At 52.9% G+C, this 13663-nt stretch overlaps 1 protein-coding gene across 4 annotated transcripts in view; it reads left to right on the plus strand.

The window, feature by feature from the left end:
- Positions 1-12512, plus strand: part of GNB1 (G protein subunit beta 1) — a 91387-nt gene extending 78875 nt beyond the window's left edge. For 2 of the 4 annotated variants that reach the window (XM_082660463.1, XM_082660465.1), the window contains 5 exons: positions 7046-7112; positions 8566-8767; positions 9399-9615; positions 10437-10552; positions 10791-12512. In XM_082660463.1, the coding sequence (XP_082516589.1) occupies positions 7046-7112; positions 8566-8767; positions 9399-9615; positions 10437-10543 (593 nt within the window). In that variant the 3' untranslated portion in view covers positions 10544-10552; positions 10791-12512. Of the gene's footprint in view, positions 1-7045; positions 7113-8565; positions 8768-9398; positions 9616-10436; positions 10553-10787 lie in introns of all 4 variants that reach the window. The other 2 variants (XM_082660466.1, XM_082660464.1) reach the window with 2 other exon arrangements.
- Positions 12513-13663: the final 1151 nt, after the last annotated feature.

The raw sequence follows: 13663 nt of genomic DNA on the forward strand, positions 1-13663 counted from the left end.
GTTCGTCAAAGCAGGACTTTGACACTGTTCACAGCTGTTGGTAGAAGGCATGTTCATGACTGTCGTACGTTCCTGATGAAGTGACCCTCTTTCTCAGAACCTTCTGTGTTGGCAAGTCGGCTGTATCTGATGTTAACGTAGCTGCTCCAGCCGTCTTAGTCCGACTGTTTGCATGGTGTATTTTTTCCCATCCACTTAACTGTATTTATAAACAGAGTCCCTTAGACACAGCACACACTTGGTTCTTTCTTTTTATCCACTCTAAGTGTCTGCCTTTCGAATAGTATGGGGTTCTGTTTCATGCAGTGTGGGTGCAGTGGGATTTGGCTCTCTCGCTTTATGGTGTGCTCTCCTTTGCTGCCTTCTTTTGGGTTACTTGATGTTTTAGAATTCTATTTTAGTTTTATCTGTTGGCTTTTCTGGTTACCTCCAAAAAAGGGTTATGTAGGGATTGCAGTGTACATTCATAATTTTTCACGGTGCACTCAGAGTTGTACTGTATCCATTTAAATGAAATACAGGAATCTTGTGGCCATAAATGCCCATTTTCTGCCCTTCCTCGTTCTTTATGAAGTTCTTGTGGGCGTTGCGTCTCCACGTGTTATAAGCCCCACAGTATATTGTTCTGTTTGTTTCCTCTAAGTGTTCGTAGCCACTTGAAGAAGTTTGAATCGCCAATTCACTCAAATCTTTACCATCACGTCCTGAACACGTGAGCTTTTTTCGGGTTCCCTTCAGCCTGATGAACTTGCTTTACCGTTTCTTACTGTGAGTGCAGGTCTCCTAGCAGTGAATTCTGTCTGTTTTCATTTATCTGAAAATGTCGATTATGCTTCATTCTTGAAGAAGTTTTTGCTGGATATATTTAATTCTGGGTTGGTATTCTTTTCTTCCAGCACTCTTGAGATTTTTCTTTGTTTTCACAGTTTGTGCTGTGCCTTGGAGTGACTTTCTTTGTTTATTGTGCTTTTGCACCTTGAATTTGTAAAGTTTTGTCTTTCACTAAATTTGGGAAATACTAGAAATCCATTTTCTGTTCTTTGTTCTCTGTCTTTTTGTACTCCAGTGGGTGCATGTTCGCATCGTCTCTTAGGTCCCCATGGTTCTGTTCTTGTTTATTCCGTCTCCCGCTTCCCCAGAGCTGTCCTCCAGTACACGTGACTTCTGTCACCTCCAGTGTGTTGTTAAGACTACCCAGCAAGCCGTATGTGCCAGACGTTCTGTTTTTCAGTTCTAGAATTCGTTTGCTTTTTAAAACAATCGTTCTTATTTTCCTGCTGACGTTTCCTGTTTATTTGTGACGAGCGTATTTAGGATCCTTGGGCAGGGTTCCAAGAGCTGGCTTTAAAATTCTTACCTGCCAGTTCCAGCAACTAATCCCTTGAGGTTTGGTCTTGGTGGCTCTTTCCTCTTGAATATGGGCGACATTTTCCTGCTTCTTGGTACATCTAGTGATTTTGACTTGTGTCCTGGGCTTTGTGCAGACTCTGTTCCCCTGAAGCCCTGCCATTTCGTTCCGTTGGGAGCAGCCACACAGCCGTGTGGGAGCAGCTGTCCTGCCTGTGTGGTTTGGACAGATGTTGGGGCAGTAGGTGTGTGATTTTTAGGGCCTTCTGCGGCTTTCTCCTTTCCAGGTTTCCTTCTTGCACTTTCCAGTTGTGGTTGACCAGAACCCTATTTACTGGCTGTTCAAGAAGGTTGGGCCATAGATCTGCGTCTGAGATGTGGCTGCAAGAGGGGGCCTGCCCTCAGGCACAGGACAAGCAAGCTTGTTGAAAAACAAGCTCACCCAGTGCCTTTCTCTTCTCCCAAGTGCAGGCTCCCCTCCGGTTTGTCTGCTTCTGCTTCCAGTGCTTTCAGGTTTTTGTTTTTATATTTGTCCAGAGCTCGTGGTGGTTTCTGTGGGAAGGTTGCTCCTGGGGGTGGGAACTCCGCTTCTCGGAACCCAGCCTAGGCTGCCTGCCCCATCCTTGTAAACTGGGAGTTCTGTCCAGTGAGCACCCTTCCTAAACCACTTTGCTTATAGCGTTGATGAACTCGCAGCACATTGAAAAACACATTCTTACTGTTTATCAATCCCTTATTATCAGATTCAGTGTATGGACTTCCATTTTTAATTAAACCTTTTTAACACTTTATTTGCTGAAACAAAAAAATAAATCTAGTATTAGAATGTTTTCGAAATTTTGTTTCCTTCATGTATCATGAAATTTTACTTCTTTGGGAGTTGAGTGATAGTGTTTTTTTAAACATCTGGCCTCTTAAGAGTATTTGTGACTTTCTTCAGACATGATACATAATTCAGCTTCAAATCAATAAAGGTTAAAACTTGGTAAATTCAAATAGCCTCACTTTAGTCGGGGGTAAAGGTGTGAATGGTTAGTGGGTTCAAGATCTGAGGATGTGCGGTCTGCATCTTGTCTCAGTCCTTCTTAGCCTCCGTCTGATGACGTTAGTGCTCATCACTCAGGCATCTCTCTCTGGCCTGAGCCTTAAGTTGAGAGCTCTCTGTTAAGCTATGGTTGGGACATTTTGCCGTAGAGTCTTAGAAACTCAGTTGCGCAGAAAACCCACCTTGGTGCTCTTCTCAGCAGTCTCCCTGAGCCCTCAGATGGTGTCTGATGGAGTGAGGGCGGGAGTCGAGCCTCTGCGCTCAGTTTCAGGAGAGAGGCTCTTGGTGGTCAGTTTTGTGTTGCTGTTGTTTCCAGAAAATACAAGGGCCCATATGGAACAAACAGAAGCTTCCTTCTCTAGAGTTGGCCACCCAGGCTTTGGAAACGCTAGCAATACTTGAGAGAGCAAACATCAGATGGCGTTCTATATTCTGGTGTTTTGCCTTTTAAGTTTCTATCTTAAGGAGTAAAGGATGCCCTCTGGAAATGGTTAATGGAATGAATTCACAACGATTGAGACGGAACATTTATCATTATTGCTGTTGCTATGAATATATTACGTATAGAATAAAACTTGCTGAGTGCTCTCTTGGTGAAAATAATAATACAAAGGCATTAGATTGTATATTTGAGAAATTAGTAATACCCTAAAAGCTCATTCTCCTTTCCTAAACCTCCCATCGCAGTGCAGACACATTTACCCTTTCTGAGATCACCATGGTCAAGAATTTAGCCAGAGGTTTCCTGGGGGTGATATGACTGCCTTGTACTCTTGCCAGAAGCCCTTGCGGTGGCTAAAATTTCGTTTTCAGGGATGATTTGTCCATGCTACCCGGGGCTTGAATGCACGTGAAAGCACAGTGGACGGGCCCCCTGGCCTGTTAGTTGCTTCTTTCCTGACAGGCGCCAGCAGGCCCCGCTCTGGGAGGAAAGACGTGTCCCACAGTTCTGCTTCGGGCCACACTGTGCTGCTCTGCGGCGCCCTGTTCTTTGGCAGTTAGTTAACGTGACAGCAGTTTCAGGCTTTCTGTGGTCACAGTCTGGGAAACTCAGATCCCACTGCTCACTTCCTGACCTCACGGACTGCGCCGCCGGCTCAGCTACCCTCTGGGCTTCCCTCCAGCCGGCTCAGCCCCCCAGCAGCAAGAGCCCCCCTCTCCCAGGCTGGCCACGGGTCCTGGCTGTGCCTGCATTCAGCCTGAGAGGATACGTGAACCTCCGGGTGGACGGATGCACCCGGCCTGCTGCTGGGTGCTTGTCCTTTGGCATCAGCAGTTTCTGGGTTTGTCTCTTTGGGGTGGCGTTTCCTCACTCGCAGGCCTTCATGTTACTTCGTTGTCTCTCTTTCGTTTTCACGGAGCTGCTCAGAGAACGCACCCTCTGCTCCCGGTCTCCGCTCCCCTGTGCACCTCCGAGCTGATCGGCGGCTTTCCCTCCCCACCCAGCCAGGTGCCCCCGCCTCCCCCAGGTGCTGGCTGGGCTAAGACTGCCAGCGTGATTCACCGTAGAAAGTTGGGAAAGTAACATTTCTTCTTCTGTGTTTTTAACTTCTAATCCCATCCAGAACTGCAGCGTTGTCCTGCAGAGGTGGAGAGGGTTCCGTTGTAAGGTGCGCCGATTTGTCCCTGTCGTCGGTCATTGCAGCAGTTCCCGGCTTGTCACTAGTGCGCGTGTTGTGGCTGTAAATACTGTTCTTGCAGAGGAGTGGCTTCTCAGGCCGTAACCGTGTTCTTGGGATGAGTTCCCTTGGCCGCGCTGTTTGGTTTGGGGCAGCACTCGCGGCGGCTCACGTGTCTGTGCACGTTGGTCTTTGGTTTTGCCGTCTGGCTCAGCTGCCTTCTGGATGAGGAGGTAAGCTTGTCTGCCTCTCCGGTCCAGGTTCCCATCAGCGACACCCTGTCATGAGACCGTCCCGCTTCCCTCCCACGGGTCCTTGACCTGAGCGCCTGCCCTGCCTCACTTCAAGCCTCCTCCCCTCTGGACTGCTGCCAGCTCGTCCCCGCGCCAGGCTGTCCCCAGCGCACCTGTGTCCCGCAGCCACTTGTCTCCGTGAGGCCTGGCACCTCCACACTTGGTGCCCACTTTTGTCAGGGTCTGTTTTCCCTGCCCCTCTGGAGGCCTTCGTAAGGCAGCAGCGCCACTGGGCCAGCCACCCTTCTGCTGAGGACACTCACACACTGACACGGCCCCTTCAGGGAATTTGCTCGCTCTTATATAAGCAAAGACAGTAACTGCCACCGTTCGTTGAGAACTGAAATGTGCAGACAGCTCCGTTCCTCCCGATAATTCTCCAGAATGATCCCAGTTCCTCTGGGAAGCCTGGGGCTCGTGAGCCAGCTCACGGGAACATGCACTGCAGGTTAGCAGCTGCGCTGAGAATTGGGCCTACTCTGAAGCCACTGCCCACCTCCCAGCCGGAACGGCCCCACAGGCTTCCCCGGAGCCCGGGTGCCCCTTGATGGTCCCCGTGCACACGGGGCGTCACTGGCCTCCTGGGACGCTGGGCTTGTGGGGTCAGCTGCCGAGCCCGCCGGCTGGACGGTCTGGTGTTCATGGTTGGTGAGCTCCCGTCTCAGGGCTGTTGAGTCTTGATGCTCAGTACTTGTTTGTTAACCTAATTTAAAAGCTGGTTCCGGGACTTCCCTGGTGGTCCAGTGGTTAAGACTCCGTGCTCCCAGTGCAGGGGGCCTGGGTTTGACCCCTGGTCAGGGAACTAGATCCTGCGTGCCGCAACTAAGACTCGGCACAGCCACATAAATAAATATAAAAAGAAAAGCTGGTTTCCACCTTTTCTTTCTGGGAGGAAAAAAGATTTTTGTAAAAAATATAATATCCACCTGGTTATTGTTTTTTTCCCTCGATGTACAAAATACAGAGACCAAAAAAGTGAGTTATGAGCCAGCAGCTCTGACTTTGTCTAATGAAAAGTAGTATTTGGATAGGGTTGACCCTTGAACAACACAGGTTTGAACTGTACTGGTGCACTTACGCCTGAGGTTTTTCTCCAAATACAGCACACAGGAGCCCGGGTGGGCAGCGTCCCCAAGGAGACTGAGGAAGCGCCGTCACGAGGGCCGACTCCAAGTTCTCTGCAGATTTCCAGCCTCGAGGAGGCTGGCACCCCCGGCCCCCATGTTGTTCAGGGTCAGCTGTGTATATTTTGAAAGCTCAAACTACAGGAAGTTAGAAAACGAACACCAAAGCCACCCCAGTGCTCTCCACACGCAGTCTCTCAGGTCCCTGAGACGCCCTCGCCCCAGGACCAGGCCGGGCTCCGTGTGTGCTGCCCCGCCCCTCCTCTTCATCTGCATGTGTCTTGGAGTCTTCACAGCATTTGTGGTCCCCAGGGACCATGTGTGGTTTTGTAGATTTGGTCATTTCCCACAGCCTGCCTGGCCCCTGAGGGTCAGCCAGCTGACGTGTGCTGACCATCCGAGGCCCTGAAGAGGCCAGAGCAGGTTGCTAGTGCTCGAGAGCCGAGGCTGTAGCCGGCAGCCTCTGGTCCTTGGGGCGGGAAGCTCGTGGACTCCCTTGGGCTGGACCACCGCCTGCACAAGGTGGGACAGAGGTCATCTTTGAGGTCGTGTTTCTTTGTGCTGTTGACCTAGGAGTGCCCCTGTATGGCCCTGTGTGAGACCAGGCGGTGCTGCCGTCTCCACGACGCTCCTCCCTGTCTGCTGGGATCCCAAGTCAGACAGGCTAGTGCTGTGATGGCGGGTGTGAGGGTCCCAGGGCTGGTTCCCAGAAGGCTGGCTTGAGCGAGGGTGAGAGTGTGCCAGGAAGTAAGTGCTGTTCTCGGAGCGGAACTTAGGCTGAGACTCAGCGGGAAGAGAGCCCGTGTGGTCCCTGGTGTCCTGTGGACGTGACGTGGCCTCCAGCGAGCACTTGACCACAGGTCCTTGTCTAGGCACGTCGTTGCTGTTTTGAAATTGTTCTCTCTCTGTTTTTTCTATGGGAGACAGTACAGTAATATGTTAGATAAGTGCTTTATTTTCCCAATATTCTTATACTTTCCACATCAGCAGCCTTCAGTGGGCCTCTTCTCTGTATTTTGTCTTTGATCTTACTGATTCACACAGCGTCACACGTGGCTCTGGTGTGGCCTGGGAAGACCTGGCAGGCATGCTTCTCCCTGGCAAGAGCCCGGCCTGCTGGGGGCAGGGGCTGCTCTGCCACCATCCCCTGGGCCCTCTGGGGGCAGGTGTGCTTACCTTGCACGTGCAGTTCTCAGGGTCACCTACACTAAGACAGAAGCAGCGCTTGTCCCGTAGAAAACAAACCGACCCCCACGCCCATCCTCCTCTCTGGCTCTGGCCCCTGCAGACCCTCCGTCCCTGCTCCTCCCGACGTGTCCAAAAGGGCAGGGGCGGACAGGTGCACTTGCCTCCCGAGCCTCTTGGGGCGCCGTGCTCACCGGAGTCCAGTCCTGTGGGCCTGGGGCTCTGACTCTTGCCCGGCAGTGCGTGTTGTCCGTGCTGCTCTCTTCCTCTTCGCAGCACACACGGCAGGGGCCGGGGGTGGTGGACGAGGTATTTGTCTCCCTTGCTGTGGACCTTCCCGCCATAGTTGTTCTGCCAACGTGTTCTTCCATTTATAAGATCATAGAGTCGGGGGCTCGAATTCTGGGGCCATCGTGTGGCTCTGTTTTCCAGGTTACCTGTCCTGCTGCCGTTTTCTGGATGACAATCAGATTGTTACCAGCTCTGGAGACACCACCTGGTGAGTACTTGCGCGCCACACCTGTCCTCATGCTGCTTGCTTTGGCCCGTAGCTCGAGACGCAGGGGAGTTCTCAGTTAGGCCATTTTAACTGGAAATGGCCAGGCGGCTTCAGACACACGTGGCAGTGAGTGGTGGGTGGGTTCGTGGTGCGCTGTGCAGATCTGAAAGCTCAGAGTTGGATTTTGAACAGCAAAGAACTGATTTTGAAACTACAGTTTTGCATGAAATGCCCGCTTTTCTCCCCCCCCGCAGATTTTACCTTTGCAGGCCGTCTTTAGTGGCACTTGGGGGAGTGGGTGTGCTTTAGTCCCTCGCTAAGGTGAGCACCGCCTCACTGTGGACTCCGAGCACAGCTTTAAAAAACTTGTCACTTGTCACAATTTCACGTGAACTATATCAAACTAATGAATTTTTAGAGTTTCACCTTACTTTTGGATAGACCACGTAAACCTCTGTAATGTTTTCACTCGAAGCACCAAAGCATATCCTTTTAAATCTTTAGGTAGTTGAATCATTTTAGGCTTACACTCTCCTCGTGGGTTATTCTGGTCCTTGGAGGCATGTGGTAGTCAGGAGCCAGCGGGCCGCGCAGTGGGCAGGGGTGCCCCGGCTGGGTCCTGTTTCCTGAGGTGTCCTTTATGTATGTCCAGAGGTTCACCGAAGATTTATGGTCTGTCTGGACTGTCAGTTGGGGAAGAATTTCTGTATTAGAAGATACTTTTGAAAGCTTTTTCATTCATGAGGGATGTTCTTCAGACCCTGGGAATGTCTTGCTTCCTTCTGTCATCCCTCAGGCCCTAGCAAGGGGCCCTGCACGCTTGGATTTGGGTGGTTGGGCTGAGCCGGGTTTTCTGCGAGGCTTCCGGTGGCGTTGCTTCTGTGGGTGAAGCACAGAAACAGCACACGCTGTCCTCGCGGCGCTGCTGTGTCTCACCTTTGACTGCCCTCCGTGTAGCCACCCAAGCAGACGGCTGTGGGCCCGAGCTTAGCTCTGCCACCGCTGAGTGACCCCAGTTAAGGGCCGTCATCTCCTCGTCCCAGCCCGTGGGACCCTGGAAGGCATGGAGCTGGCAGCAGCAGGGAGCGCGTTTTCTGTCCAGCCTGGGATGGCAGCCGGGAGCTTCCTGCTGCCCCTCACTGAGCCCACGCGGGGGGCCGCATGCATCCCTCCTTGACAGGGACTCGGGCTCCCTCTTTTGTTGGTGTTTGAGTTGACGTGGAAATCACAGTTACCGTAAAGCCCGTGGGCGTGTGCTCATCTGTACTGTGTTTGTTCATTGCGTTTATTCGTTTGCTTTGTAACAAACCCTTCTAAACAAAGTCGGATTACAGGTTTTAGAGTTGCCTTAAGTGCAGACTTTTACTGCCGTCCTGGGGGGTTTGAAGGACCGTTTGTCACAGGACTAGTCTCCTGCGCAAGTGGGGTGACCGCTGTCATTGCTCTGCTCCAGTGCCCTGTGGGACATTGAGACCGGCCAGCAGACGACCACGTTCACTGGACACACCGGCGACGTCATGAGCCTTTCGCTCGCCCCGGACACCAGACTGTTTGTCTCTGGTGCTTGCGATGCTTCAGCCAAACTCTGGGACGTGCGAGAAGGGATGTGCCGGCAGACCTTCACCGGCCACGAGTCCGACATCAACGCCATCTGTGTGAGTTGGGGTCCGAGGTGCGGGTCGGGGGCCCTTCGCCGGCCGTTAGCAAGTTAGAGTCCTTCTCTGGAGCCACGGGCCGCATCGTCAAATTTGAAGATGTTTTCAGAATTAGATGGTCTCTCTTTTCTATGCAGATACAGTCAAATTGAAAAAAACTCCCTGTGGGAGACTTAGCTGTGACTTGATCTGTCCTTGCTGAGGCCTGGCGTATCTCCCGGCCTTGGGGTGACCAGTGACTGTATCACGCGGCTTCCCCCATCAGGGGACGGGCAGCGCCGCGGCTGAGCCCCTTGGCCCAGCTCTGCGGGGGCGCGCGGGGCGCGGCGGTTGGGGGAGCCTGCCCTTGTCCCCAGCACCGTGACGGGCGGGCCCGGTCTCGCGAGGAGACGTCCTCCTCGGGTTCAGCCTGGCTGCCAGCAGCCTGCAGGGAGCCCAGCCCGTCAGTGGTGGCCACTCTCCCGCTGCTCCTTTGGGAGGCCGAATGGGGAGGGAAGCCGGCTCTGGGGAGGACGAGCACGTTGCGCCACCCCCGTGCGGGGCCCGCAGTCGCTCTGCTGTCGGCAGTTCACGTTCACAGTAGTTCTTTCTGTGCATTTGCAAATCATCTTGGTTCGCTTTCTCTCTCCAGTTCTTTCCAAACGGCAATGCGTTTGCCACTGGCTCGGACGACGCTACCTGCAGGCTGTTCGACCTCCGTGCAGATCAGGAGCTCGTGACTTACTCCCACGACAACATCATCTGCGGGATCACCTCCGTGTCCTTCTCCAGGAGCGGGCGCCTCCTCCTCGCGGGGTACGATGACTTCAACTGCAACGTCTGGGACGCCCTCAAGGCCGACAGGGCAGGTAGGCAGCGGCTGCGCCTGGCCGGCTGAGACGCGAGCTGCGACGTGTGGGCCCGGCAGGGGGACGGGAGGCAGGCCAGTGGCGGCGGGCTCTCGGCCGCACACGGTGGGCAGGAACGGGCCAGCCGCGTGGTCTTCACGGCCCCCCTCCCATCGGGCCTGTTGGAAGCACAGACTGGAGCTCACACGTGAAAGGCAGGCGAGAGGTGTGTCCTTCCCAAGTGCATTAAAACGCAGGTTGTGCAAAAGACGAGAACTTGCAGTGTTGAAGACGGGGGGTGCGGTGCACGGACTTAGTTGGTCTGCGGCATGTGGGATCTTCCGGACCAGGGCTCGAACCCGTGTCCCCTGCATTGGCAGGCAGATTCTTAACCACTGCGCCACCAGGGAAGCCCCCTGTTCCATTTTTTATTTAAGCATTTTACCGTCGGGAGTGCTCAGGAGTCAGTGCAAGAGGCCCTAGGTTGTTCAGTGTGTGTGTTAGTGCCTTTCAGTTGTGTGTGTTCCTTGTTGTCATGCTGTTATCCACGTGTCTTGATAACAGACACGTTGCCAGATTCTCCAGTGTGTTTTCCTTCTGTGTGAATCCCTCCCGCTGCCGTGGGCACGTCCACCATGGGAGAGGAGCACGCTGACCCTTCCTCGCCTTGGACAAGTGTGGGCATGAGCTTCAGTTTAGTTTCCACTTGACCAGGCTTCCTCTCCTTCCTGGTGCCCTTTCCTCACCACTGAGGCCTGGCAGGGACTGAACCTTGGGGGCTTCTGGGTCTGCTTCAGGGAGTGGCTGGATCCAGGGGTGACCGTGCTGTCATCTGCTCCCAGGGGTCTTGGCCGGGCATGACAACCGCGTCAGCTGCCTGGGGGTGACTGACGACGGGATGGCCGTGGCAACAGGGTCCTGGGACAGCTTCCTCAAGATCTGGAACTAACACCAACAGGTAAGGAGCAGCCCCGTGCCCTCCCTGCTTGTAGCTCTACGTATGACATTGTGGGTCGGGGTTTCTAAGATTAATTTGGATGTAGTTGATCTAGACTTGTGGGCACGTGAGCATTGGTGTCAGCTTGGAGCACTTCCTGTGCCCTCAGCCGCGAGCGGGTGCACCCATCATACTGACTGTGCACCTGCACCAGGGTGTCCGTTTCTCTTCATGTTTCTCTAAACTCTGTTTAAAGCAGCAGGTGGACGCCGCTGTGACTGGAAGACCATTCCAACCTTGGAGCGTTACAGTGATAGCATTTCCAATCCACCCCTACTAACGCGGATGCCCTGCACCCCTCAGAACTTCAAAAGGGCAAGACCTTTTCCCTTCACTTATTGCTGAAACCAAGAGCACAATTCCCATTAAGAGAAGAATCTCTGTGCTGTAAACTAAAACAAATCGTGCATTCCTTCCGGGACCATTGTCTTTGTTTTTCTTTTTTTTGTTTGTTTTTCTTTTTTTTTTTTTTTGTCTTGAATGAATTTAAAAGGAAATACTATAATAAAAATGTTAACCAGAAGGTAAACTTGAGTGTAATTGTAAGGCAGACACACTTTTCTACTAGTTTCTTTGAATTCTAGATCAGTGATCCTGTTTTGTGTTGTTCATGGCGAACAAGTTGAGGACTTCACCTTGTAATTGATTCTAAGTTTCAGATTGTGTTTGTAACAGGATTTTGCAGACATTCATATTTCCTTCTTAAAATATATTCCTTTCTGTTCAGTAGTTAAACAGAGAAAGAGGGTCTAGTGCAGCCTCTCTGGAATTGTTAATGATGTAAATTTAGTCCCTAGTTTTTTTACTTTTCGTCTCGTGTCACATGATCGTTGTGTGCACACACGGCATAGAAGGGTGATGCTGAGAAGTCAAGGAACAGAGCACGCGCCGTGGACGAACAGTGAACACCAGTTAGGCACCTTTGCTCCCCAACCCGCTCTCTCTACCTTCTCAGTTCAGTTTTTAATCTCACCCTGGGTCTCCTTGTGAAGTTGGAGGGAAGTTTATACAACAGCAACAGCGCGACACTACCCTGTGCCCCACCCTGACCGTCAGGAGCCTCTGCTCTCAAGCGAGGTGCCCGTCCTGTGCTTGGATAGTCAGTCAGTTATTTGTGTATGAAACAATGTACAAATCAATGTTTTGAAAATAATGATCTCAAACTTTCTAAGTTAAATTTTAAAAAATTTGATCGTTTGCCATATCGGGTGGGTTTACTCTTAGAATCGCATGCTGTAGAAATGCTCAAACGTGCATATAGGACTCAGTCCTTAGATGTTCTCTTTCTTTTCAGAAATAACCTCTTTAAAGCTGTAACCATTGCTCCTCTGTGCACACGCATCGCGTCGGAAGCCGTGCAGCCAGCGGCTCTGCACACTCACCTAGCGGGATATTCACTGTTTTCTTTATTCCTTTAAAAACAAGTCCTGTTCCAAACGATTGCTGTTGGAATTGGGGGGTGGGGCGGGGTGGTACAGGGAATGGAGACCCCGGCCTCCCTTTGTGGATTCCTCACAGCCCGGCTCTCCCGTGGAACCAGCCTTTTGCACCGAGGCAGACCATTTTTCTAACATGCAGACGTCCCTGGTTTTGTGCGCGTCCAGTGTGGAGCAGTGGCGTTGGGACGGCGCAGGCCTCCTCCCCGCACCAAGCACTCCCGTAGAGGCAGCAGCGGCTTCTCCATCCTGTGTTTGCACCATCCTGTGTGCCCTGTGCCCTGGACCCGCAAAGAGTGGGACAAGCACCCCCCCCCCGCCCCGGCCCTACCCCCCTCGGCACCCCTGTAGAGCTCTCTGCACCCTGTCCCTCACCTTTTGTATTTAATTTTAAAGTCAGTGTACTGCAAGGAAGCTGGATGCAAGATAGATCCTATATTCACTGTACTGTTATTTAAGATGTAATAAAGCAGTTTGACATGAGGGATTTTGGCGTGGCTGCTCATTTGTGGGGCTGTTTCGGTGTCTGGGGGGCAGCTGCCCTCCCCTGGCTGCCCCCTCTTCTGCCCACGTGATTTTTTGTCCCCCTCACAGAGAGTCCATGAAAGGAGCGGCCGGTCCTCAGATGGGCCTGCAGAGCAGCAGCATGCCACCAGCCCTGGCCCCCCTGTCTGGTGGCCAGACCGTGGTCCTCTCATTCCCCGGCAGCGTGAGTCTCCCGAGTGGCTGTCCGACCTTTCTCTCCTCTCTGAGCCTCTGCCCCTACTGGTGGCCCTCCCCTACTCTTCCCTCCCTAAGATACTAAGGACGTTACTCCAGAGACATACTTCCCTTCAGATGATAGAACAGTTTTCATCTTTGTCCGAATGAAAAGACCTGCATCTTGCAAGAAAAAATGAGCATCTGCCCCACACCCACGAGAAGCAAACACTTCATTGCACGTCAGTGAGGAAGCCTCTCACTCCACCGCTTCCCTGGACCCCAGCCCTGCCTTCTGTGCCTTCGTGCTAAAGGACGTGATTTTCTTTTAGTCCGAAGTGTTCTGTGTAAGGTTATGAAAGGTAACTTGGTAATTCCCACGGGTCAGATTCATAAGTAAGTGAAGACTGCTCTCAGCGGGAAGTACTCCCTCCTGAAGCTCCCTTTTCCAATTGTCAGGAAGACACAGGCAGTCGGTCCTCCTGGCCCTGCCCGTGGGGAAGGGTGGGTGGGACTGGCGCGATGGCAGGGGTCTCTCCTACAAGGACCATGGGCGCGGCCTCCCGGCGGTTGACAGCCTGAACAGTGGGTTCGCCCGGTTTCAACCTCCTCCCCCGCATCTCTCTGGAATAAATCTGCTCTTTGCACGTTTTAACGCTGCCAGCTGTCTCAAAATGCCAGAGAGCATCTAAGGTGCTCCCTGGGCTGGCAGCCTGAGTCCTTGGGAGGGAGGGTCTCCTGGGGTCAGGAAGCAAGCCTTTATCCTGGCACAGGGACACATCTGCTGTCGGCCACCCTCAGAGGGGCATGGCGTGGGCACAGGAGCCTCAGCAAGGGCTGGCTAGACTGGGTGCCCTCTGAGCTGGGGCCAGGGGAGCTGAGACTCAGCCCCTCTGCTTGCTGGCCTCGAGGCCGCCCTCCCACCTTCTCAGCAAAG

This window comes from Grampus griseus (assembly GCF_964374135.1).
Source record: "Grampus griseus genome assembly, chromosome: 1".
Taxonomy (NCBI): domain Eukaryota; kingdom Metazoa; phylum Chordata; class Mammalia; order Artiodactyla; family Delphinidae; genus Grampus; species Grampus griseus.